Source organism: Vanellus vanellus, assembly GCF_965231255.1.
Source record: "Vanellus vanellus genome assembly, chromosome: 8".
In the NCBI taxonomy this organism is placed as follows: domain Eukaryota; kingdom Metazoa; phylum Chordata; class Aves; order Charadriiformes; family Charadriidae; genus Vanellus; species Vanellus vanellus.
In genome coordinates this window covers 28419101-28446130 of record NC_138913.1, presented here as the reverse complement: position 1 = coordinate 28446130, position 27030 = coordinate 28419101, and the positions used below count along the sequence as shown (strand labels likewise).

At 56.5% G+C, this 27030-nt stretch overlaps 1 protein-coding gene across 2 annotated transcripts in view; it reads right to left on the bottom strand.

Moving 5' to 3' along the window:
- The window catches only part of EPHB1 (EPH receptor B1), a 77166-nt gene that overhangs the window by 9697 nt on the left and 40439 nt on the right, over positions 1-27030 (bottom strand). Inside the window, exons 4-16 of one of the 2 annotated variants that reach the window (XM_082486857.1) lie at positions 21391-21546; positions 18058-18393; positions 15274-15455; positions 13904-14066; positions 11676-11784; positions 11400-11464; positions 7524-7646; positions 6224-6471; positions 5706-5921; positions 4035-4184; positions 3248-3441; positions 2709-2864; positions 2308-2390 (exon numbers count right to left, since the gene is read on the bottom strand). In XM_082486857.1, the coding sequence (XP_082342983.1) occupies positions 2308-2390; positions 2709-2864; positions 3248-3441; positions 4035-4184; positions 5706-5921; positions 6224-6471; positions 7524-7646; positions 11400-11464; positions 11676-11784; positions 13904-14066; positions 15274-15455; positions 18058-18393; positions 21391-21546 (2181 nt within the window). Of the gene's footprint in view, positions 1-2262; positions 2391-2708; positions 2865-3247; positions 3442-4034; positions 4185-5705; positions 5922-6223; positions 6472-7523; positions 7719-11399; positions 11465-11675; positions 11785-13903; positions 14067-15273; positions 15456-18057; positions 18394-21390; positions 21547-27030 lie in introns of those variants that run through there. The other variant, XM_082486856.1, reaches the window with a different exon arrangement.

The following is a 27030-nucleotide window of genomic DNA, read 5'->3' as shown; positions in this document are numbered from 1 at the left end:
CGGTTCGTCTTCCTTAAGATGATTAAAGAAGTCAAATTGGAGGTGTAAAGAGCACCTCATCACCCGAGTTCTTCATCTGCTGGTGGTGTCAGCCACCATCCTCCCAAACCAAGTGCGTGGTCCCCATGGGGTCCCCCCAGTAACACCAGTGCGGGGGACGATGCTCACGCCCAGGACACGTGGACCAGCAGCAGGGAGAGGAAGGGCTTGTCCCCTTGCGTTTGGTGGCAGCAAGCAGATCGGGTGAGGCATCTTCACGGCACAGATGGACGTTGGGCAATCCGATGTCGCAGATGGATGCGGAGCGATCCCACGGTGCGGATGGATGTGGGGCGTCCCCACGGCAAGGATGGACGAGGGGAAAACCCACAGCACAGGTGGACACGAGGCGTCCTCATGGCACTGATGGGCAGGGGCCACCCCCACGGCACAGCTGGATGCGGGGCATCCCCACGGCACGGATGGATGCTGCATCCCCACGGCGCAAGCAGATGTGGGGCATCCCTACGGCGGGGATGGATGCATGAAGACGGCGGGTTTTTCGTGCACGTACGAGCCACCGCGCCACCGAATGACGGCAGGGACCGGCAGCCCTCAAGGCACAGGCAGGCAGCCTGCCCATGCCACCACTCCCCCCCTGCCACACGAGTGCCACTCGCCGTGCCCGCGAGAGCGCGGTGATGGATCGTTACAACTCGCACGCGACCGCTTAAGTAAAAGGCTTATTAAGAGTTCATTCGTTTTATAAACTCTCGGCGCGATCCGCAGAGGGAAGTTAGCTTGCCCAGCCTTACAATATTCTGTGTAAACACTGACACGCATCCAGTAATTTTAACTAGATCGATTTGCAAAGGAGAGCAACTGTGGAACAACAAAAAAAAAAAAAAAAAAAAAAATTAAAAATTCAAATTAAACACAGGGAAGCGTTCACTGGGAGAGGCTTTAAGGAAGCGAGCAGAAAAAAATACAGAGGAGGAGGACAGACGGATGGACAGAGAGTACACGAGACAAACGGACCTACCTCTGAAGCCATGAAACCTAAGTCTGTAAATCAGTATCAAAATCCTTAGGTCCGCAAGATGGGGGGGGGAAAAAAAAAAAAAACAACAAAGTCCTCCGTAGCCATCTTCCGCGTATCGCCAAGGCTCCGGAGGCCTTAGCAGTCTGTTTCCCAGAGCATCTCTCCTTCTTCTCCAGCAGTCACCAACCCAGTCACAACCACGCGGCGGTTCCTCCGCTCCCCGTCTTGTCCCCGCCGCGCCGGCCGGCCCTTGGCGTCCTCCTCCCCGCTTGCGGGGACAACCCCCGGGCCGGGAACCGGCCGGCCGCTGGGTCGGTGATGATCTTCGGTTACAGACAAGCAGTGAGTCCACAGTAAGTTGACAAGGTACACACGCGCACGAGCGCACACACACACGGGAACACCTCTTTCCGTTTTTCCAGGATGGATTATTATTATTATTATTTTTTTTTTTAATCCTTTTTTTTTTTCCTTTTTGCAAAAAAAATGCAAGCAAAAGAGAAAAAAAAAAAAAAACAAACAAAACCCAAGGTTTTCTATTGAAGGTACATCTCTTCTTCAATATGAAGACATTAACTGGATTGAGTCGGATCCCCCATGCAGTGGTCAGCGAAGTCCTTTGGTAGTTGCCGGAGCAGCACCCGGGCAGGACGGCGGGGAGCTGCGGAGACGTCCGAGGACACTTCCACCCGGTCCATGAGCAGAGAGGAGAGCGGGGGTGAGCAGGGAGGGCCGGGGCGGGGAGGGAGGGCGAAAGAAGAAAAAGAAAAGGAAGGTGGTTCCTCCGGACGGGACGCTCCATCTCATGCCTCTCCCTTCCCCGACAGCCCCTTCCTCTTTTCTCAGTTTCGACCACTGCTCACTGGTGGTGGGATTGGAGTTCTGGCCTCTAGGGTTTGGGTTTGCTTCCCCAACGCACATTGGTTTGTCTTCATTGTTTTTTTTGTGGTTTTTTTTTTGTTGTTTTTGTTTTGTTTTGCTTTGTGTGTCTTTTTTTTTTTTTAAATATATGTTTTGTACATATTTATATATATTTATACGCTGTTCCCCATGACGTCGGTAAGTGTGCTTCTGTTGGTGAGGAACGGAAGTCACCAGTTAAGAGATGAGTCCCAGGAAGGTCCTTCGTCTGCGGTCACAAGTCCCCAGGCAGCGGTGGCGCCTCTGCAAACGCTGCCCCGCGGCGCCCCTCAGTTCCTCCCCTCCCACCTCCGCTGCGTGTCCTCCCCGTCCCGTCCCCTCCCCGTGGAAGGAGGGACGTCATGCCATCGAGGTCGGCGACTGACTCATCTGTACTCGCATGGACTGGACGCTGTTCAGGATCTTCTTCTGGTGCCCAGCCAAAGTCACCCCTATTCTCAGGAGGTCTCTGGAAGACAAGACAGACAGACGGAGGGGTATCAGTGGGCAAGCTGAGGGTTGGCGTACCTCTTTTGCTGCCTCCGAGTGAGGTGAAGGAGGGGACCTCAGCCGGTCCGGGACCTTTGAGCAGAAGAACAGCCGCAGAGCCCAAGCGCAGCCCCGTGAGCACCACGGGACCGAGGGAGACGCCCGCACGCTCATGGTGAACGCGGCCACCTCCAGACCCCGCTGCCCGCCGCGAGGGATGCTCACACCCTTCCTTTGCCTCGCATCCACCTCACCGTCTCCCCGCGGCCCCAACCCGCCCCGGGCGGCCCCAACTCACTCGGATGTCATCTGGGCCACAAGCTGCAGGGAGGTGAAGCCGGCGGTCAGGAAGCTGTCCCGGTACTGGCTCATCTTCACGGCGCTCAGCCAGTCGTCTACTGAGGTAAAGGCAGTGAAGTCGGGGATGGAGCGGTCGAGGAGGGGCTGAGAAGGCCTGCAAAGAGGACACACCGCTGGGGACCGGCCCGGCTGGCGCAGGCACGCTCCCCGATCCCTTCCCCTCCCCAAGGGAGGGAGGCGCCGGCAGAGCAGACGCTGCGCCCGCACGGTCACACGCCATAAAGAATCAATAGCAGAGAATTATTGCTGTTTCCCGACTGAAAACTCCGTGTTCTTCGTCTGACTGTCAGGCAGAGCAAAGACAACCCCCACCACCACCCTCCCCCCTCGCCAACCCTGCACCCAGCAAAGGATTTATGAATTCCTGTCCTTCCCCTCTCCGCCGTGGCGGCACGAGCCGCTCGGGGAGCCTTTGGCCACGGCGTAGGACGCTGCCAGGAGAGCATCCCCCCCCCCGCTCCGGGCCGGGAGACTCACACAGCGGTGATGGTAGCCACAGTTTTGAGGCTTGCCGGGTTGCGGATCATTTTGTCGAGGGTGTTGACTATCTCGGTGAAGCGCGGGCGGGTGTTGCGGTCCTTCTGCCAGCAGTCCAGCATCAGCTGGTGCAGGGCGGCGGGACAGTCCATGGGCGGCGGGAGGCGGTAATCCTGCTCGATGGCGTTGATGACCTGCAGGGCAGCGGGGGGAGAAAGCAAAACGTGAGGATGAGGGACTCGGAGGTCTCATTCTATGGAGGGAAAACCGTGAGCCACCCCCGTTGCTGCGCTCCCCGAGCCGAGGCGCCTGTGCGGGCAAGAGGTGCCAGAGGCAGCGGGAAAGCAGCCGCCAGCCCATTTGATCAGCAGCAAAGGGAGCGGGAGGAGACGGCTCCCGGCTCCAACGGAGCCGAGGGCTCTCGGAGGTTAATCTCCGCTCTGATGCTTCGCGCGCCGCAGTTCCTCCCGGCGGAGAGCTGCCACTCATTATCTCGGCGGATCGCATCGGAGTACAGCAGTCCGACTACCAAAGACTCTTTCCCTGCTCGTAAACCCTCTGAACATTTTCAAAGGCCCTGCAGCTTGCCGAAGTCCAATTACCAGCCCACTGGCTTTTCTTCCCCGTTTCCCTCCTCGCATCCTCTCGCTCGCCAGCCTGTTTCATCTCCAAAACCGAGCGCTGCCGAGGCTCCGGGAAGGAGCAGATAGCCGTTCCGGCAGGGTTTTCTTTTGGGAACCCCTCCCTCCCCCCCAGCCAAGCTGTGTGGCTGACCCCCAGTGCTTACATCTTGGTTGGACATGTCCCAGTAGGGCCTCTCCCCGAAGGACATCACCTCCCACATGACGATGCCGTAGCTCCAGACGTCGCTGGCCGAGGTGAACTTGCGATAAGCGATGGCCTCCGGCGCCGTCCACCTGACGGGGATCTTCCCCCCCTACGGAAAAAGGGAGAGCAGCTGGACTACGCAGGACTAGTGCTCGTCTCAGGTAAGGAGCCACAGATACCTCCATCCCTTGGCCTTCAGTGGAAACACCGTCTAACCTAAGAGCATCCTCTACGGCATCATCTGGGTTCCTGCATCCTTCCAGCCCCGTTTTTGGAGTGGGAGGCAAAAAGCAAAGCACTTTTGAGCCCCGAAGGAGATTTGGAAAGCACCGGAATAGGAAAGCGCCCCTCATTTCTCCTAAAAAGCTCAAAAAAAGCTCAAAATCAAGCTCGGCGTCTCAAGCCACCCCATTGAGCCAGGGCAGGTCCCAGCTCCTGGCAGGACCAGGAGGGACCGGAGGCCATGCCGAGGGGCCAGGGATGCTGCGGAGGGGCAGCATGCACAGAGGGACTACTGCCTGGGCAGTATAACTGCCAAAAACAAAAAAAAAACGCCGAGAGATGAAGAAAAACCACAGACATGCGCGGTATTTACTCCGGGCAGAACTGCGTTGTAAATCGTTTAGCGCAATTGTTTTCCAGAGCCTTTCCGCCAAAGCGTCAGCTGCTCTTGAAGGATGAATGGCAAAAAAATTTGATTTGAATAACTACAAATGGAGAAATTAACTGCTAGGTTGTTTTTCCTGCCTTTTCCCCAGAGCTAAAAACCTGCTGTGGGAGGCAGAGTGATGTAATCGCAGGCACAGCATCACTTCCCAGCTGCCGGGGAGATCTATTATGGCCTAAATTAAATAAAACCACAGATGAGATAATCTCTTTTATCTCAAAAGGTGGGGAAAGGCTACTTTCGACGCCGCTTTCGCAGGAGTCGGTGCAGCCTTTCGCCGCTTGCACCCAGCGCACGCTCCGTTAATGAATCGATTAGATGAGGTCAACAGGTTGCTCATCCCCTTTCTCTTCTGCTCATCCTTAACACCGACGAGGGTCTCGTGAGCCCCCTGGCAGGAGGACGGGGAGCTGGGGGGTCCCCCAGGGCGGCGGGGAGCAAGGGGAGAGCGGGGCTGCCATTACCTACGAATGAGTTAATTAACGACGAGAAGGGCGGCCAGGGAACAGCGCAGCTCCCGTTAGGCTTTCCTCTTTAATTAAGGCCTGGAACAAGTTTCCAGCAGAGAGAGGCAGAGCAGGGGGAAGGGGAGCTGTGCCGTCGGGAGGTGCTGTGATCTCCATGTCTCCCCTTCCCGGTCTCTCCAGGGACTCCTCCGTGCACCTTCCCCCCCCGCGGAGGACAGGGAAGAGGCTTATCTGAGGGCAGAAAGGTGCTTGGGGGAGAGGGGAGGCAGAAAACTCATAAAAGGGAGGAAGAGAAAGGAGGGAAGAGAGGATGATGGGTGGGAACCCCAGACAGCTTCTCTGGGCCACGAGCCCACGTGGTGGGAACCTTCCGGAGATGCTCCCACCCACGGCAGAAGCTCCAGGGCATACATCCAGCACCCACCTCCCGGGTCCAGCTGGCAGCGGAGGCAGGGGGGATGCTGGGCAAGACAAAAATCTTGCCAGAGGTACGTACCAAGGAGCTGGTGTAGGTGGGGTCGGACGTATCGTCCTGCAGGTAGCGCGAGAGGCCGAAGTCGGACACTTTGCACACCAGGTTGCTGTTGACCAGGATGTTTCTGGCAGCCAGATCTCGGTGCACGTAATTCATCTCTGCAAGGTACTTCATGCCGGCGGCGATTCCTCGCAGCATCCCCACCAGCTGGATCACTGTGAACTGCCCATCGTTTTGCTGCGGTAGGAAAGAGCGGGCAGCGGGGTGAGCGGGCAGACTCCCACTCAGACCAGAGCCGCTCACCCCCAACCTTGGGAGGATGCTGCACCTCCCCAGAGGACTACCCAGCTGCCCTGCCCTGCCGGATTAAAGCAGCGGCATGCCAGCCCCGAAACCACACATGGTTTTGGGGTGTACGGCACACCGCAACCAGCTCCTGAGCTATGGAAACACGTTGGGCTTTACAGGAGGGGATACCAACATCTGACTCCCGAATCCCACAGCTGAACAACAGCCCGTGCGGCCCCACCTCGCCTTACCCGCAGGAACGAGTCCAGGGCCCCGTTCTCCATGAACTCCGTGATGATCATGACCGGTCGGCTTTTGGTCACCACCCCTTCCAACCGAATGATGTTGGGGTGGTCAAACTGCCCCATGATGCTGGCCTCGCTCAGGAAATCCCGGCGCTGCTTCTCGGAGTAGCCGGCTTTGAGCGTTTTGATGGCCACGTAGATCTCCCGCTTGCCGGGCAACTTCAGGCGTCCTTTATACACTTCTCCAAACTCCCCTGCAAGTGCAAGAGCATCCACTACCACCTCCTCCTCCGTGTAAAACATGGCAAAGGGCGATGGTACCTCGAGCTGGTCTCCAAACCGACCAGCTGAGGAACGTCAGCCGGTTAACACTTCAGCAACACTCTCCTCTATAAATCTGCTCGCCTGTTCTCTTTAAAAGGGGCAACATCTGCTGCTGAGAAGGTGTTTGGGCTCGCAACCTTCTCCAAGGTGACAGAGCCCAGCACCGACAGCAGCAGAGGCTGAGACCGCTCTCGCAAACCCCTACAAGAAGCATTTGCAGAGCAAGAGCATCAACATTTAAGGGCTACCTCGAATACAAGGTGCCGGCGTTGATAATCTCAGTCGCCTTTTTTGCACATCGCTTATCTCAGAATGGAAAATAATTGGGCTGTTTTCATTGCTGCCCTCCGATTTAAAATACAGAGAAAGCATCCTCTCGTTTTCAGAGGGAGAGCTTTTCCTTCGCCAAGGCAAAATGTGCCTGTGGAGGGATTACATTTAAGCCAGGTTTGCAGCCACTTTGCCTTGATGAGCAGCAAAGGGCGGCTGATACATCACTGAACTCGATCCCGACCAAACTAGCTCGTCGCTTCCCCCCAGCTTCTCACTTGCTCTTCTCCGAGTACGACAGTTACTCAAAAATGGCAATAAAAGCAGCACAGATGACATACAGATACGTGCACGCATATGTATATATACATATGTATGGGAATATGGCAGAGACGAGAGCGAGGTCTGCCTTTTTCTCATTATCTCATGGAAAAGGCAGCTAAGAAATCCCGAGAGGCCCCGTGGTCACCCTGCGAATATGTTCATGGAGCTTTTCTCACCTCAGAGGAACTTTAAGAGCAGAAACCAACCTCGTGCCAACACCAATCCATCACAAACCCAGGAAAGCCTGATGTCTCGAGGCTTCCTTGAGGGTTTCCCGGTGAAGAACCACGTGTGCACCCCCAGAAATTTACTCCAGGTGGGCGCGTGGCCACGCAGGAGCACTGGAGAGGGCAGGGAGGGACGCACGGCAGGGCACGGTGAGACCCACCTGCTCCAATGACCTCTTCAATCTTCACAAAGGACACATCAATCTCCTTGGCGAACTCTCGGACCGCCTCATTGGGGTCCTCGTAAGTGAAGGGGTCGATGTAGATCTTCATCCCTGGAGACCCTTGTCGTGGGAAATTTGGGAGCGATGGCAAAAGGGAGAGAAAACCAAGAGCAGTTGTGCCACGGCCAAGAACTGGAGATCCCTGTGTCCTCACGCTCTCCATCCGCCCGTTACAACAGCAGCTATCCCTGTGCTCACCTGCGCTACCTCCACAGACCCTTATTGTCCTCTCTAGTCCCCCCCACTCCACCTGACCCTCCTCTGCATCCCCTCCTCTCCCTCTCTGCCCTCTGCTTCTCCTCCTTATCCTTCCTCATCTTCCTCCCCAGCCACGGGGAGCAGTCTCAGACCTGAACTACAATTAGCTGGCTTTACGGTGAGGGCTTTACGAGGCTCCGTGCGTTAGCGAAGAAATATTTATTTACCCGAAAAGGCCTCTGATAGTTTTGTGGCCGCTACTAAATTGACAGAGAGTGGCAATTATAATCAACAACCTGTATGGGGCTGTAAAATACAGTTTTGCTGGCCTCCGTGACGATGCGCGGTCCCTCGCACGGGGATGATGCGCGGCAGCGGCATCCGGCCGCGCCGCAGGGAGATGCGGCAAGCGGGCTCTCGCCCTTTTCAAAGGGGGGGAAAACCAACACAGGCCCCCAGATCCCCCAAATGGGGTTTGCAGACATCGCGTTTGGATGCCCTGGGGCTTGCAGAGCTGCCGGGGGCACGGCTATGGGGCAGAGCCACGGCCACCACCAACCCCAGGGCTCAGTGGGGCACCAGCATTAGACCGCGGTCCCCAAGGGGACCCCAGAGAGAGCTGTGATACCCCTTTAGAGTTTCAGCTATTTCTGACTCAAAAAGAAGACTGGGGGTGGCACAGCAGCCCCCCAAGGTCATCTCTGGAGGAAGCCAGGAGGGACATCGCCGGCTGGTCCTCCTCCCCAAGGTACCTCGGCGTTACAGTGATTAACAGGGTTGGATTACGCCGTTAAGGACATCGCCAAGGGCCACGGTCCCGTCGCACTGGCGCTTCCCAGAACCTTTCTAGAGCCGATGTGCAGATGAACGCATGGACCATGGCATCACCTCCGCGCCGGGAATCTAAATCGGCTCCCAGCTGCTGTGCAAGTTTGCCGGCAAGTAATTTGGGAAGAGGCACAAAACTGAGGGAGAACTGCTTGCGGGGCCCCCAGGGACTCCGGAGGGACCAGGCAGGAGCATCCTCGTCCCCCCCAAAATGGGCATTCGGGGCAAAAGCTCTGCGCCTCGGAGGCAGGCACGGAAGGCTGCAATGAAGCCATCTGTGCATCTCCCAGTTCATAAATCCCTTTACAGCTCTGTCTCATACACTTTAACTGCCCCATAAATTTTTTTACAAGAGCAGCTGATGCTCCAGCCAGGATTACAAAGGGATTTACAGGATCGTAACCAAGACTGACTCACTGATCAAAATATTGAAGGAATAAAGGAGACGATAACGCCAAAGTTTCCTGCCCACTGTCAACACAGGATGGTTTTCAAACCCCCTCTGATGTGCCCCGGGGTCTGCCCATGGGCTCAGTAAACACCACGCTCGGCTCCCCCCCAGTCTCCATCCCATCCAAATGAGTGGGATTAGGGCACCCGAACCCATCACTCGTCTCTGCAAACCTCAGCCACCAGCTCATCATCGCCACAGCGGCAAAAGTTGGGCGCGATGCCGGGTACCAGAGCGCAACATCAAAGGCAACCCGCGCTGAACCCGCCTGCAAAGAGAGCTTTTGCGCTCTTAAAATCGTCCCGATACTCCTAGAAACTGGATGAGGCCGTTTATCACTTCCGCAGACGCCGGCAAATTTTTTAATCGCTCTTCCAAAGTTGAAGCGCTCCGCACCGCGACCCTGCCTCCAGCGCCGGATTCCTTCTGACACCGTTTCTCCTTGGGTAAAAATATCATCGGGACAGAGAAAAACCTTTGCACGCTGAACCGCCACGGCTTCAACAGGGCGCTTTCCCTATTTTCCCTATCTCAAAGCTCCCGGCGAAGCAGCGGCAGAGATTAAGCATGATAAATTACAACCTGAGAGACCCTATTTCACCCCGAACCCCCCTCCTGGGGCAGTCCCTGCCAGCAGCAGGCGATCCCCGGGGGGGATCCCGGAGCCGCGCCGGGGAGGCTGTAATTGCTGTGCCGCTAAACACGCGGGTGATTTGTTCCGGCGGATGCACTCGTTACTCCATTAGTCGCTCGCCACAAATTTCCCACCTGTTTTGCTCGAGCGTCTGCAATAACCGAGCGCCTGGAGGCTCCCTAACCTTGAAAGGGTTTTGCTGCGCAGCCGGGAGCCCCGGCACCCTCCGGATTTGGGGCACCCATCCTCAAAAAATAAACACAGGCACCCGCTTCACTGCTTTCCTACCTGGATGAACACCCGGGGTTTTGGGGTGCTTGGGGAGAGCTAAGGAAGCACGCCGGGCAGGGAATGTTTCAAAAAAGGGGGGGAAATGGGAAAAAGAAGTCCACCTGCAGCCCTAGTCGTCAGGCATCAAATAAATCTTCACCCTGCCACCCACGGTGCAGAAACACAAAGAAAAGCAGGAGGAAAAGCACGGGTCCATTGTATTTAAGTATCACCCGGTGATGTTTGGAAAACAGTTTATCGTTTGCTGGGAGGTTTACGACCCCCCACAGCCCCTCCGTCACGTCGGGAGGGTTTGATATGAAGCTGAGAAGGTCAAAAGAGACCTAGCATGTTGTTGCCAGCTTGGCTGGGCTCTCCTGGCTGCCTCCAAACCCTTTTCTTCCCTGTCAGCCCTCCGCTTTTCCTCTGCCAGGCTGATGGGTCCATCTCCATCCGTCCCCTCCGCTCACCCACCCTGCTCCCAGCTGCCCCAGCCATCCTTCACCCAGCCCTGCATCCCGCCGGCATCCCTTTTCCCCAGGGAGATGACCAGGACCCAGGGATGGTTTCTTCCCGCGAGGCAGATAAATGCACCTGGGAAGCACCTCTAGGAGAACATAAATGGGATTTACATCCCATAGGGACGGGGCACGGAGCCCGCGGGCACCGGGTAGCAACTCCTCACCCTCTGAAGCTGCTGCTTTGCTGCTTTATTATCACTTCCCTCGACCACAACGGCCCACTGGCCGCTTTGCCGGGAGCTGGAGGAGTACCTGAGCGCGCATTATACACCACAGACACCTCAAATTTATTCTGGCGCGCAGCTCCAGCAACCCACAGGGGGATCTTAGCAAAAGGCCCTTCAAGCTCAGGCTCTCCTAGTTGTTTGCCAAAGGGATCAGCAGCCCAAAGCCAGTTAAACCTTCCCAGTCACTGGCCACACATCTTCCCCAGAGCAGGCTGCAGGGCAAGCATCAGCCACGCAGCCAGGACAGCAGCAATGCCGGCCACCAGCCCCCACTCCCTGACCACACTCCCAAAATCCAAAGTCCCTTTAGCAGTAAGAGCAGCCCAGCACCCATCCTGGCCCGCGCAGAGCCTGCGGTGGGAGATCGGGAGCTCAACCCCCTCTCCACACACCGCCTCTTTCCTTCCCTTCCTCCTTTGGGAGTCTTCACAGCATCCTATCCCCTATCCCACCCCATCTCCCCTGTTGCTCTTCATTTCCCACCCACAACGCTGCCCCACCGCAAAACCCCCCCGCAAGACACCCTGCCACGCAGCTGTGGGTATCTCTACTCTCACCCTACACTCCTCTCCATCTGCCCCACGGGGCTTTCATCCCCCCACACCGTGCACAGCTGAAGGTGGAGCACACGCCGGGTGCGGGTTAAGGAGCGTTTTCCCTGCCTGCTTTCCCCCCACCGCTCACCTCTCCCGGTGCTGTAGTGCTGTAATTTATCGCTGTACACCGCCTCCTTGCTGTAGGCACGCTTCCTGCGAGAAAAGGGGAGAAAAGAGCAGGGTTTGAGGGATGAGCAGCTGGACACGGCCCCAAACCTCTCCCCTGCCAGCAACACTCGCTGAGCAGTGGCAGCTTAGTGCCCTCTCCAGCTACGGGGGTCCCCCGTCCCTCCCTTCCTGCCCCAAATCTCCCCCAGCTGCGTCCCACCACCTTCCACGGACGCAGCATCCCATGGGCACCCACCTGCTACAGACGATGGAAATGGCCACCAGCGAGACGATGAAGACCACCCCGGCCGCTGCGGACCCCGCTATCAAAGGCAGCTGCTCTCTCAGCTCCGACTTGTAGTCATCTGCAAGAGAAGAGGGAGGGGGTGGATTCTCCCTCGCACGCTCTGGAATAAGAGGAGCCTCCTGGGAAGGGGTCCCGTAACGTGCGCTCTGACCGCGTGGGTGCTGCTCCCACGGGAGGGTGGTGGGACATGGGGGATCCAGGCAGGAGCGTTGGTTGAGGCAACAGGATGAGCCGATGCTGTGTTGCACAAGGAAGGATTGTCACGCTCGGCTCACACGTGTTTTGGGTTAAAAATATGGAAGAGAAGGTCCTAAGACTCAAATCAACGTGCACAGGCACAGTTTCCCAAAGAGATGAGGTTCACAAGGTGGCTCTGTCCATGCCTCTGGGGTTTCTCTTCCCTCAATAAATTTAAACCTGTTGGTCATTTCAACCCAGTTTAACATGGGGTCTCACAGACACAAAGTTCCTACAAGTTGCAGGAAAGGAGGAAGAGAAAAGACCCCATTAATAACCAAACCAGCCGGGGAAGGCTGCACCAAGAGTTCACTCATATTAGACATCAGAGAGTCCACCATGCCTTGAGAGAGAGGCCCGGAAGAACCTGAGCACCTTCACTGCAGGTCTGCTGGTAGGTTTTAACATCTCGAGAGATGGCACGAGCCGACTCCTTTCGCAAGCCACCACAGCACCCCTTCCACACCGAGCATCCCTCAAACCCCCCCCCCACCTCGTCAGCCACCCCCCGTGACCCCCAGCAGCAGGCTGGGGCGAACGCCGAGGGGACACAGGGAGGACTGGACATGCCTGGAGCAATCCTGAGAAAGCCAGTTGCCACCTCCGCGCGTCTCCCCCGCAGTTTTCCCCTTCTCCTGCCCTGCCCCGTTGGCGGTGTGGGTACCCACAGCCATGTGGGTGGATGGTACCCAGCAGACCCCACAGCTCCTGGGGGTTTCTGCAGCCCTCCAGAAACACCCCCACCCCCCTCCAATCGTCCCCAGCAAGGTCTGCCAGGCTGTGGCAGCAGCCACAAGCAAGGGTTAAAATAAAATTCATTCCAAAAGAAAGCATTTAGCACCCTTTTATCTGTATTTTTCTAGTCTGCAGTTAATTACTAGCAACTAGATTTATCTCTTGCACACCGCTTAAATCCTGAGAAACTCTCATCTAACAATCAATTATTATTTAATAATCTACACTATCCGTTCTTATTAAATTTCAATTAATTGCTTATTTGAGGCAGGATTTTTCTTCTCGCTTCTCTAATTCTGAATATTCGAGGCATTTGAGGGGGGGTTTATTACCATTTCCTTCCCTTTGGTCGCCCTGCGTGGTTCTCCTTTTCCGCCCCGGCTGGCACTCAACACGAGCGCAAGCACGGGGCGACCCAGTTTTAGGAAAGAAGGAAAGTTTTAGGAAAGACGGCCAACCGAGCTGGGACCCACGGGTGTCACCTAAGTGGAGCAGGAAGCATGCTGGCAAAAGCAAGGACGGGGATCCTTGCAGGGACTTGAGCTTCCCCAGTGTCTGGAGGGGTAGGAGGACCACGAAAAGAGCTTTGTTTCATTCACCGACGTATGGATTTGTCCCAAATTAACGAAAAACCCTCCCATGAGCTATTAAGTCTCTAAAGGGACGTAGTGTTTGTGGGTGCAGGGACTGGCTGAGGCCAGAGGAACAACGACACGACTCTGGTGAGGAGGCCAGAAGAAGCCGTGAAGGTTGGGAGCTGGCCCTTTCCCTTCGACACACCACCTCAGGGTGGAGAATCGGTGGTTAGAGATCGGTCTGACCCTTCCAGCTTTGGCTCAGATGCGGCTCTGAGCACCCCCTGAAGAGCATCCCTTGCCCCGCGGGTCTACAATCCCCACCGTGCTGGACTCACAGCCGGTGGCAGAGGGGCTCTGCCACCGCCATCAGAGGCAGAAAAGACAAAACTGCAGCTAAATAGCGGGGGAGAAAACAGAGCTAAGAGATTTAAAGCAGATTACTCCTCCAGCTGGCGATTAATAAGACATCGCTGTAAATCACCTGGCTTTTGCCACGCTGCCCGCTGGGAGGGAGGTTTGCAGAGACAAGTTCGTTTAATCCAATTAAAGCCCGAAGCTGTCACTGGGAAAAGACAACCACCCCCACTTTGCCTCCCTGTCCCCCCCCCACCCCCTTCCTGGACTCACCGTCCGTCAGTGTCTGGAAGCACATCTTCCCGCTGTACTTGCCGTAGCCGGCCACGGTGCGGGCTCGGACCTGCACCACGTACACCATGCCGGGTCGCAGCCCCTCGATCCTGGCCGTGTTGGTCTGGCTGCGGGCCATGGAGGAGTTGTACTCGTTGTGGTCCTGCACGGGCGAGAGAGACGGTCAGCAGGGCCGGGCACGGGGGACAAGGGAAAGGAGCGATGCGCCCTGCAGCCCACCCGTCGCCGATGATGGCAGGGATAAGGTCTATCTGCAGGAGGATGAAGTGGTGGCCCTGGTTCTGCTCCACAAGGACAAGCCCCGGAGCCTGGGCAAAGTGGCTAGGACCCTCCTGGTTGCCCTCAACCCCTGACGCGGAGGATCTCGCAGGAAGAGGACCCGTGAGGTCCCCACAGCATGTGTCTCACCAGCAGCCCCCCCCAGTCCCACCACAGCAAAGAGCATGAAGCTATGCTCTTTGGGGGGGAAACAATAAAAGCATCCAGGGCAAAACCACTCGTGAGCAGTAAATTCCTCCTCTTTGAACCGTTGATGTCCCGGCACATTTCAGAAACGTCATGCAGTTATGGAAACACCACAACGTGCCCTACGAGACCCCGCTCAAGCAGGTTCAAGGGCAACTTGCCTCTTCTGAGAGCCCCAGCGCCTACAGTCGCTGCTCTGCTGGCAGGGGTCCTCGTGCTAAACCTTGCTGGAAACCTCATGCATCTCAAATCTCATTTTTTGCAACGTTCCCCGGTGATATGTCGTAAAGGGGTCGCTGGTGAGATCATCTCATTATTCACATTTAGAGGAATTCATTAAAGCTGGCAAGAGACGGGAGGGATGGAACAGCTTGGGCTCAGCACGGTTCACCGCAAGGGTCGAGAGCGTGTCCCCGGTGGGGAAGGACGGCTGCCAGCAAAAGGACCCAGTAGGAGGCAGTGACCCGGGACAGGGACAACCCTGATAACCTTCACCAGTCCTCGCCGTACCCCTCCCTTCCTCCTGACACTGTCCCCACGCTCCGGGTCCCTGCTCACCCCAGCAGATACCAGAGCCAAGGCAGCAACGGGCTGGAGAAAATGCTGCCCACGGGGGAGGAATTACCATCTGCAGCCGCAACACTGCTTCCCTTCCCCCGGTTTCGTGTCGCTCCCACCCTCCAGAGCCAATGCGGGCGACCAGGCACCCATCCCACAGCTTGTCCCACCATCCGGACCCTTCCCAAAGAGTCTGACTCAAAGCTCATCAGTGCTCCTCCTCTCCCAGCAAGCTCAGGACCTGAGCAGCCTCTCGGCAGCGTCGTCCAAAGCTCTGCACGCCCCCAAGCCCACCCTCCATCGCAAGGTTTTCCACCCCAGCTTACCCCTGCCGGCCTGGAGCCCACGGTGCTGCTGACGTCGGGCGTGCAGATGCGGCTCACCTTCTCGTAGTAGCGGATCTCGTAGTCCAGGATGATGCCGTTGGGCTGCTCAGGCTGAGGCCAGGAGAGCGTGATGCTCCTCATCGTGGCGCTCACCTGGTGCATGATGGGGACGGTGGAGGGTGCTGCCGAGGAATTGGGAGGGAAGGAAAATTAACGGAGAGGGTAGGACCAACGGCCCTGGGGAAGGGGAACGATCTCCTAGGCATGTGGAGCATCCCAAATCTCCCACGCCTGCGGTTGTTTGCCTTGTGGGACACGCATTAGCAGTGGGGAGAGCAGCATCTCAGCAGCTTACGTGGAGCCAGAGCAGCGAGCCGGCAAGGGACTTCTGGTGTTTAAACCAATTAGTCTTTTTAATTAGAGACTTGGAAATCCTTGGTATTCCTTCTCCCTGGGATTGCTTGCTCCAAGGATGTCTCCCATGGCAGGGGGAAGACAGCAAAGCTCTCCCCAGCGGGGACAAACCACGGCTCGATGACGGTCTCCAGCTCTGTTTGCCATCTTTTGCCGTGACAGCCTCTCTGGGGGGACCCGGCACCCAGTCAGGGCTGCGACCCCACGTGCTGTCAGTCATCGGACCTAGGAGCAAAAATCTGCCCGTCCTGAGGCCGATGATGGGAAATCAGGGCAGGGACACCCCAGCCCAGCAAGGAGACCCCGTCCCAGAGGAGCTGCTAGGTCCGCTCTTAGGGGCACTCCAGGGATGCTCATCCTCAGCACCCAAACACACTCCTCCCGGGACTCTTATTTCCAAAGCCCAAACACTTCCAGAACAGTCTCCAACCCTCCTTCAGCTCCTCGCCCGCCCCAGGGCCATGGCGCAAGGGTGCTCGAAAGGCAGCGCCTCCGTCCCTGCAGCCCCCGAGACCTGCCGGGCAGCAAACCACGGGGTCCCGGACATCTTGTCGCAGCATCCCTGGAGAAAGCAAGATGCTCGGCACTGGCCAAACATGCAGTCAGCATCAGGGTGGGAGCCCAGCATGGTTCGTCCATGAGCCCAGAGCATCCCCGGGAGCCCAGAGCATCCCCACCATCCTTCAACCACCAAGGACACCAAGCCACTAAATTAGCCAGGAGCCACTTTTCCAAAGGCTTTTTGCCCTCCAGGTTATACTAAAAAGGACCAGAGCCAGCCAATACGGCCCTGATCCCGCGCTTAATCCTACCAAAAGCCGCCAAAAAAGGTACCCAAGTCTCTCCACAGCCAAAGCTGTGCAGGCACGACCTGCTCGCCAGGGACACAGCTCCCTGTCCAGCCCTCTCTGCCCTCCTCCTCCTCCTCCTCACCATGCCCAAGAGTGCAGGCAGCGCTGGGCAGGGAAAATGCCGCCTCCTCCTCCCCCCCATGGATCCGGGGCAGAGCTGAGCTCAGCATCACTGGCTCAGGGCACAGGATCATGCCGTGAAGGGAACATGGGAGCAGCGCCGCCATGCACCGGGAGATGTCTATAGTCTGGCACCACCTTTGTTTACCCGGTGTATTTAATCCCCTATTTATTTTTTTTTTTTTAATCTCTCCGCATCCGCTCTGAGAAGATGCTCGTGGGCTGAAATTAAACACTTCGCTTGATTGCTGTTTTGTTAATTGCCGTGTTCCCCGCCCCGTTAGCACGGATAGCGGCGTGCAGGCAGATGGGGCTGGAGGCAGCCCTGTAGGGTGAGATGCGCTAACCAGGCTGGATCCGGCCCCACGGGTGGAAAAACCCGCTGCAAAACCGACGGGATTTTAGAGGAACAGCACCAATCCTCCCTCTGACGCACTTGACGCATTCCCATCAGGTTACGCCGCAGCCCGTCCCGCGGCACTGGGAGCATTTCCACATCGATATTCAGCCTTTGCAGGGCAAACAGGGAGCGCGGGGGTACGGACAGACAGACCTGGGAGCCCTGGCTCCCGGGCAGCCCCAGGGCGAGAGCTGAGCACCCCAAAAAATCCCAGGTGAGACCTGAGCACCCCAAAAACCCTACCTCAGGAGAAAAAGTCTGGAAACCAGAAGCAGGTTTGACTGCATGTGGTTGAGGAGACAGCGATGCCAGCCAGGCACGAGAGTAGATTTGTATTCCCCGGAGCCGGGAGACTCAGATATTTACGCCAGCTTTCTGCCTCGTGCTGTCCCGAAGGAGCGGGTCGGCGAAGGCCGCCTGCGTTACACGCTTGGCACACAGCAGAAAGGACCACCCCCTTTCTCTGCCCAAAGCAGACGGGTTTTCATCCCCTCCGCTCCCTGCGCCCCTCATAGCAGCCCAGGACCAGGTAGCCCATTGCCATCTGCAGACCTCATCCCGCGGCATCCCGGCTTGGCCCAGAGCTGCTTGTTCGGCTCCTGAACCTAACCGGGAAGAGAGAGGGAAAGGGACAGGGGAGCCTGGAAAAGGGGACGAGAGGAAAATGATGGGAGAGGGATGTGCCAGAGGAGATGGAGCCCGAACTCAGTCCCGGGATGCTGCTCCCCCCGTGCTGCGGTGCAGCCGAGCCACGCTCCCAGGCTGGATTCTCCCCCCATCCCTGCTCCCACCTGGAAAAGGGGGAAAACAGCGACGCCGTTTCATCCCCAAGGAATCTAGAGGGGGATGCAAAGCAGGTATCGGTCCAGGGCTGGGTGCAGGTTTACCGCAGCCCTCACACCCTGCTCGCACGCCGGGAGCTTTTTCCTTCGGACTCAGAGCTTGCAACTCGCGGCATACGGCTTAAAACCCCCGGCACCGCGCCGTCCCAGGACTCACCAGCTTGGTTGGTGGTGATGTTGACGGAGACGTGCTGCGGTGGGAAGGGGCTCTTGTTGGAAACCCCGTTGACAGCCTGGATCTCGAAGGTGTACGGCGTGTGCGCCCACAGGTTGCTGATGAAGACCCGGGTCTCCGTCAGCCCCAGCTGCCTGGGGACAAAGTCCACGTTGTCATCGCAGCGGGAGCAGGCGCGTCGGTCCGACCTGCACTTCTTGCAGACGATGTTGTAGGTGACGTCGTCCCGACCCCCCGTCTCTCGCGGCGGATGCCACTCCAGGATGATGGACGTCTCGTTGACGATGGAGATGACGTTGCGGGGGCCGGATGGGACACCTGCAGGGAAGGAGAGCAACTGAGATGTGCCCTTGCCCAAAACGTTATGCTCAGCCCTATGGGGGGCTCCAGCATGGAGAAGAACACCCCACAGCTCTGTCTGCCGATCTACCCATCACCTCCTGCCTCAGGAGGGATTCGGTCTCCCCATCGGCAACGCCGACCACCCACACCGCCAGCCGCAGAGAGGGGTTTCACGGCTGAGGACGAGGACTCCCGTGCCACAAACCCACACGGTCTCCAAAAAAAGCCCCCATGCAGAGCGCACGCAGGTCCATCTGCGAAGACGGACTCATTTTAACGATCGGGAGACGCCGAGTTAGCTCCAGCGCTCACGTGGAGAAGCACCTCACGCAGATTATCACAGCGAGGGAAACGCCGCTTAGCCGGCGCAACAGAGAAACGGAGGAGCGGCAGGCGAAAAGAGAGTCCCGAATGAAAAGCGGTTATTAACGGGTCGATATCTCAAATTGGGAGCCCGGGCATTCGACGGCGCAGAGGAATGCTCTCCTCCGCACCCGGCACCGCTCGCTGGTTCGCGAGCAGCTTGTGTGTTGGCCGAGAGATCAAAATGGCATTGATTAAATCCACCAGGAGCCATCGCAAATGCTTCGGAGGACGGGAATTGAACGCAGCTCCGATTGCAAGCGCTGCTGGAACGGGGTCGGGAGTTGACAGGGAGTAATTCAGGAGGAATCCAGGCAGGAGAGCATCATCAAGGCACAAACATACGCCTGCGCAGGGTTGGGGAAGGATTTGGGGTTAGCCAGGATGGCTCTGCAGCCAAACCCACAAAATCCAGCTGCTGGGTTATATTAAATAGAGAAAGCGATTAATTACTCATGCCGGCAGGGCTCAGCATGGAAGGAAAAGGACTTTGCCGTGATGGGGGGGGAGCAATAAAAATGATGGAGGACTTGACCTGCGAGGAAAGGTTAAGAGAGCAAAGCGCACTCCGTCTTGGGGAAAACCATCCCGGGGGAGCCCTGTGTGTGTGCGTGTGCGTGCTGGGGAACATCGTTAGCGGCCGCAGATAAATTAGCCCCATTATGGGACGGGGCAGAGGTGGCTCCGTCAGCACAGGGGTGAGGTGGTTGGTGGGATGAAGAGGTGACCCCGTATCAGCTGCAGCTGATACCCCGCTGCCAGCTAGCCCGGGGGAGGGGGGCCGCTAGTGGCCACCCCTGCCGAGCTCCTGGCCGCCTGCGCTGCCCTCTCCCCCCGCTCCTCCCAGCACACCCCGGCAGGCACTTCGGGAGCTGCTCCGAGCCGTTGCTGCGGATACCGCAGATGAAAGCGTTTTGTTAAAACGCCTGGAAAAATGACAGCCTATAAAAAAAAATTAAAATTAAAAAAAAAAAAAAATCCCTTCAATTCTTTTCCCCTTTAGCAGAGCCGTCGGGGAGCAGTCGCAAGCGCAGCATCCTCGCTGGAAAGGGCTTCCGTAGACTCGAGGCACCACAGACATCCCATCGTGAGGGTCCCCTGAAATCCCGTTAGTAGGTCGTGGAGATGTCAAAGGGGGGTTTTGGAAGGGGGGGGGACAGGGGACACATCAGGGGCAGGAGCTGGGGGGGAAGGACATCAGTTCCCAGACTGGAGGACTTACAAAGAAGGATCAATAAACAGCAAGCTCCCCCCAAAAAGCTGCAACCTGTCTCACGAACCTTAATCCAACCCTCTTCTTTGTACCTTGAGACAATATCTTTTCAAGCTGTTTTTCAAGAAAAATGGAGAAAACTATCTTTCTTTCCTGGCCCAGAGACAAACTACTGTGTCCCCCCAAATTTCCCCCCTCCAGGGGTAGGGGCAGGGACCGCCCTCGCAGGCATCGCCCTCGGGAAGGGCTCTGGTCCAGAGCAGCGCCTGCAGCTCCACGCTCTGACACGGAGAAACTTTTGTCGGGTAAACAGCTGGCATCTCAAATTAGAGCATTGTAAAATTAAGCATCGCCGAGAAGAAATAAAAAAAAAAATTAAAAAAATCAGCAAATAGACTTTTTTTTATACTGTATTCCTATAGCGCAGCAATACTGTAAATCTGCTCTGTAACAAGACATAATAAAGATACACAGATTATCCACAGTCGTGCTACCTGCTGACTCCCCCCGGTCTGACAGCTCAAGTGCTCCAGCACAAGATGCGATTCCTTTCCTCGGTTCCGACGTGCGTTTCGGGCACTCCCCAGCACCGAGGGTCCGAAGCATCCTTGTGCTAAAGCTCCCTGACGGGCTGATTCAAGGGCCTGGAGTGTATTTTGCGGGGGTGGGAATTGAGCCCGAGACTCATGTTCCCAGCGGGTCGAAGAGCACAGCAGCTCCTTCTTCTCTCCCGGGCTCTCGTCTTACCAAAAGACGAGCTGGAAGCCGCTGCTGCCATCCCAGGCGGCTCCGGCAGACAGCCGAGCAGCGATGCATCGCACACGTCGCTGCGCAGAATACCAATGCCGAACACACCCTTTCCCCCCTATAAAAAGCCACTCCATCTGCAAGACTACGAACAAGACAGCCACGGCAGATAACTTTAAATTCTAATTTATCCCGGGGACTGTCTCCCTGCCATCCCCGCCGCTGCCAGGGGGAAGTATAAATTCCAAGAGCTGCCAGAGCGGCAGGTCGCGGGGCCGTCCCCATCGCTCATCGTTTGGCGCGTGCCACGGCGGCGTCCCGGGAGAGCGGAGCAAAGGGTGACGAGACGTCATCTGCTTACACCGGCGTGGCGGTGAAGGGGTTGGCGTCGGCGCAAGGAGGGTTTCTACAAGCGCGTGGAGGAGGTGCCGCGCCGTTGGGAGACGGATGGGTAGTCCATTACGGGTAAGCCTGCCCCTCCGCAAAGCTAAACCCTCGCGGTGGGTTGACCTTGGTTGGCTGCCAAACGCCCACCCAGCCGCTCGCTCCCTTCCCCAGTGGGATGGGAGGAGAAAATAAGACGAAAAAGCTCGTGGGTTGAGACTTTATCCCTGCCGCCTCCCCCCGCCAACCCCGACACCGTTACTCACTGGTGCAGGCGGCTGCCGGTGGGTCAAAATCTGCCCGGTAGTAGCCATTGCGGCACGTGCAGAGCGGTGAGGCCTCGGCGGTGGAGCGGCTGTTGGAGGGGCACGGGGCGCAGACCCCCGCGCCCTGGCTGGCCTTGAACGTCCCCGCCGGGCAGGCTGCAAGAGAAAGGAGAGGAAAGAGGTTGGGTGCCGAATCGTGCCCAGGCAAAGGCAAAAGCGGGTCCTGTTCTCGAAACGGGGCAGAAAAGAGAAAGAAATAGAAGAGAAATAAAAGAAAAATAAGACACGGAAAAGCTCCACCCCTGTATCGGAGCTAAAGTTGGGTAGCACCCTCCTACAAAGCGAGGATGGCCATAATTTTCCACGCTGGCCGTGACTTATTTCTGGAGCCACCAGGAAAACACTGAAATGAAAGAGCAAGAGGCCAGTTTTGCACAGAGACCCCCCCCAAGACACCAGCCAGCCCTGGTCCCAACCGGGTACTGAGCCTAATTACAACACACACACTCTCTGCAACGATCCAGTAATTAACCGGGCAGAGCACAGGAGCTGCAGCGGCAGCTTTGCTCCCCGCAGCTCGTACCCAGGCAGGGGGACGATGAGTGGCTGTGGGACCCCATTCCCCACCAGCACCCATGGGGACACAGACACTCGGGGGCTGGACGGTGTTCCCCTTCTGCTGATTCAAAACATCTCTTTCCGCCACCCCAACCACACGGCTCTGGTCTTGCATCTCTTTTTCCAGGCAAAATGTGAATATTTAATTAAAAAGTTGATGTGACGCCCATGACAGCATCTTACGGGTCCATCCTGTTAATCCCCCGCAGCTCGGGGCTGGGGCTAATAACCTTCCCAGCCTTCGGCCTCCCAGTTCATTCAAGCAGGAAATGGTACCTAATTCATAAATGAGAAGGTGCTCCAGTTAGAATTACGGCCAGGCTTTAATCAGTGACGGGGGAGAGGAAGGTTTCATTAATCAACCGTCTCGCCACTCCGCCATTAGAGGGTGATGATGGAGTGACAAAGATGGGGTCCCTCATCCCTGTCCCACCCCACCGGTCCTTACCAACCAGGCGCTGACAAACGCACACTCATCCATCCTCGACGTCTAACAAAACCCTCAGGTGAAACCAAAGGCTGCAGAAAGGAACATCTGTATTTTGGCACATGTACCCAAAGGGACCAGGCCTCCATCCAGGTCCACCACCCAACCAGGGGTTCCTGGCTGCGCACGCAGAGCGATCCCACCTCCGGTTGGCTCCCGGCTCTGCCCCCGTGACGCCGTCGCCTCCGAGGCACGGCTCTGCAGAGAAATACCCTAAGTGTCTCATAAACACGGCGATGATTGAGATAATGGAAAGTGCCTCTTAGCCCCTGTCTGCTGCATCAGGATATGAGGCATCTCCTAGCAGCCACGGAGAGGAAATTAATAGGAGCAAGCAGGAGTAACCACTTTGATGCAATTTCCTTGAGAGATAGTGGACCATCTAATCTTTATTGGAGCCCTTTAACCTGTCATTCAAAACTCATGAAGGCCTCTTGCTCACACAGTCTTTCCAGATATTAAAAGATGATAAAAAAGGATAAATCAAAACAATATTTTACAATTTTATTATTCAGGGGATTTTCCCCCCCCCCTGCCTGAGGCACGCAACTGGCTGCAATGAATGGTCTCTTTCCAACGGCACTAACAGCCAAGTGGGGCCGCAGCACCCCAGAGGGACCAGCCCCCACCTCACGCTGCCCTTCCTCCACCACAGGAGGACCGCCGAGTCCTCCACGTTCTACCACAGCCATCCCACACACCTGGCCTCTTACAGAAGCACTTAGGGCCATAACCCACCACCTCGTGCAAACAGGCAGCTAGACACGCGGGGTCACCACGCGTTGCAGGACACTGGGTGGGCACACAAGGGCTCGAGGAGGAACATCAGGATGCCAGAGCAGAAGGCAGCTGGATGCAGACCCTTCCCTGAGCCACGCACACAGCCCTATGCCCCACAACAGCATGAGGAAGCAAAGAGTTACAGAAGACACACAAGGCAGGAAACACAACCACGTGTGGACACCATGACTTTAAGGTGGATCTCCGTTTCTTCATCTCTCCCTTCCCACCAGCACCTCCGCATGATGTCCCAGCGGCACCGCGCTCCCGCCAGCAAGCGTTAGCATCCATGAGACATGCAACGGGTAGTAACTGGTGGGCTCTAGAGCTGGAGGACGTGTTCAGAAACATGGCTGAAGTGTGCTGGGCTCTTGGGAGGAGCAAGAAGGAGAGGGCAGCGGTACCAGGGAACGGCTGCCTGTATTTTAATGGAAGGGGACGGGAGAGGGAGGGAGGGAGGGAGGAAGACGAGAGGGTCGCAGCGCTACGAACACGCCTCAGTTTTAAGCACAGAGGCCCGTTGGTGGGTCGGTTGAAGTGGTTTGTTAATTTTTAATTACAATTAAGCCAAGTGATGCTTTGTCAAAATACCTGAACAAAGTACGCTCCGCAACCCGGTGTCCTCAGGTTTCTTTCATCACTTCGCTTATCCGCAAATTCCTGTAATCTGCAGGCACGTGGGCTCTTAATTGTTATTATTACCAATTAGCTTTTCTCTCCTGTAATTACACTGTGCTTGCCTAAAGTCTCCCGCGGTTCCGGGGGAGGCTGATGCCGCTTTCCTCCCAAAGCTGCTGCAGGCTGCAGCCCTCCGCTCTCGCCGCTGCCCGCGTGTATCCCCCCTTTTTCTGGGGGACCCCGAATACAAACCTCACACCGAAGTCGAAGCCAACCCCCCCCCATCCCTGCGATGCCGCAGTGGGATTTACGGAAACCCGCGCAGCGTGGGATCCGTAATCCATCGGATAGTAAACACATAGTCCGGGCGTAAGGCTCGGAGAGAGGGCTCCAGCCCGGGAGGGAGCAATAAATCACCCCGCTAACGGCAAAGCGCAGCGTTTGCCTTGATTTAAGGGCTGCTGCAAGAAAGTTTCCCAGAGCTGGCGAGGTCTGGGTCGGTAATAGCATGTCGGACGCGCGCGGGACGATGCTCTGCCTTCGGCTTTCCCTGCGGAAACAGGCTCCTGCTGCTGCGGCGCGATCCGTATCTCTTCAGCCCGGAGAAGAATTAATTGATTGTTGATTACGTGGGCTGGATAAGATTAATGATGTGCTTAACTACCCATTTCCTCGCGTTGAAGCGCTGAGGGGGTGTTTGTAAACGAGGAGGCGCGAAAGCCGGCCGTGCCGCTCAGCGGCTCCAGCGCTCGCTGGGGCTACCGCCTCAGCACTTAACCCCCCTCCCCCCAAAACCCAAAGTTGTTCGCGGATGGGTGGTCCTGCCTGCACACCGGGGCTGTCCGGCATCCTGGGTGGCGAGAGCCATGTGTTTGCCGGCAGGACGCCTTTCCCGGGGCTGACACAGGCGTTTGGGGATGGGATGGAGCATCACTCCAATCCGGAGGGGTTTTTTGGGGGGAAAAAAAAACACCCCAAAATAGATGCAAGTTGCTCTAGTGCCTAAGGGGTGATGGTAGCTGGAGCTGCCGCTCTTACCCCCCTGCTAAAGGCTTGGGGTGGGGACACGGCCATGTCCCACACGGGGCAAAACACCCTGACCTCCGTCCCCGTCGCCGCCTCCCTCCTCGCCCCGCAGCTCACGCGGGCTGGGATGAATTATCGAAGCGGTGGCAGCAAGGCAACAGCATCGCCAGGCTTTTCTCTCCTCAAATCTCTTCCCGTCTTAACCACGACAATCCCGTACCCCGATATTTCAGGTGCCAGGGCTCCTAGAAGGAGGCAGAGATGGGCAGGACCTCTTCGCTCATCCGAGCCCAGCTCCTGCCCGAGGCAAGCCACCGTCCGCCGACCAGACGGCTCTGGGAAAAGGGTGCAAGCACGGGGGTATCCGAGCGTTTCATTTTTTCAAACTAAATCCTCTCGGTTAACGCCTGGAACTTGCACTTTTTAATTACTCTCTCAGGGAAGCTTTAGTTAAAAAAGAAAAAAAAAAAAAAAAAAAAAAAAAAAAAAAAGAAGAAAGAAAGAAAGGAAGGAGACATCTCCTCTATATTAACTCGCTCTAAAGCTCCCCAGGGAGTGGCATCGTTTTTTTTTTTTTCCCCCTTCTCAGGTTTTAAAATAGGAGCTTCTGCAAAGAATTACAGACTTCAGCTCATGATTGCCCACCTCCTCTCCCTGGCCCTCATCGGCACCCCTTTGCTCGCAGCAAACCGTGCCGGCGCCGTCCCATCGTTCCCATGCCCCCGCTGGGGCAGAGCTAACCCCATTTGCCACGTTTTCTCAAATTCGTGCTTGTTTCAGGTTCTTTTTTGGGTCCAACGCCTTTGCAGGGCAAAAACAGTGTCTTTAAGGATGCCCACACATCCTTAAATGTCTTTAAGGATGCCCATTATGGGCACAGCGGCACGGCAGGTGAAGAAAAAAATGGGTTAGAAGAAACGGTGCCACACAAGATGATGCTCTCGAAAAAGCCAGAGGTGCGGAGAGGACTGCCACCTGCAAAGGCACTAAAAAGCCTGCATGATCCAGCCTTGCTCCAAAAAGATGTGTGGTTGGCACCCACCAACTCGCCCCCCCCAGGAGATGGGCAGCGGGGAAGATGCCCTGATGGGTTTGAGGACACCACGGGCCACGAACAAAGGAGGAACTGCGGCTCATTGCACTTACAGCCCACGGGAAAAGGATTCAAGGCCGTTTCTCCCCTTTCCGTAAAGACTATTTTTCATTAAGAAAAAAGAACTGGATCCTAAGATTGACACTTTATGCAGGAGGATCACAATTTTTCGATGAAACTCAAAAAAAGAAAAAAAAAAAAAAAAAAGAGAGGAGACGCTTGCTAGAAACCCCTTGTACGTTTTGCAGCCACCTTCCACACAAAATGTATTTATCTTTAAGCACACCAAAAAAAAAAAAAAAACAGGAAAAAAAAAAAAATTCAGCCTTGCAATGGATTAGCCCCAATCACGGGTATTTTAGCAGCAAGGCAGCTCTCCTCCATGTGCCGCCCGCCCGCCGGCTCGGAAGCCCTCCTAGATGCTTGCAGCTGAAAGACACCATCCAGGCAAATAAACACCCACACGGAATTGCGTGCTATAGAAAAACGACATTTAGAGGATGTTGTGATTACCGGGGCAGGCACTCTGGCAGCCGGCACAGTTGCCGGCTCGGCTCCCGCTCGCCCTCCCAGGGGGGTGACCGGTGGCACCGTGTCCCCTATGGGGACGCACACACCGGGCTACAGAGCCGCAACGCCACCGTGGGCTGTAACACAACCGATGCTTTTGGGTTTCGATCCCTTTGATGTATCGCCGACACCAGTGACGCAGGATACAGTTTGGGGGGAAAAAAAATTAAAAAAAAAAAACACCAGCAAAATCAGGCAAGCTGTCACCCACGCGCCAGCGCTTCCCAGCGGGGGCTGCCATCTCCCCATCTTCAAAGGGCTACGAGGGTGCTGCCTTCCCACCCCGCTTTCATCTCCCTCGTTATCCCCCCATAACATCCAAGCAGGGAGCGGGTACCCAGAGGTTTAATTGCAACCCCGACTTGACGCTCTCCCGTCATCCCTTCCCTCCTGCATCTCGGTTGGAGGGTTGTTTTGTGGGGTTGGTTGTTTTTTTCTTGTTCCCCAC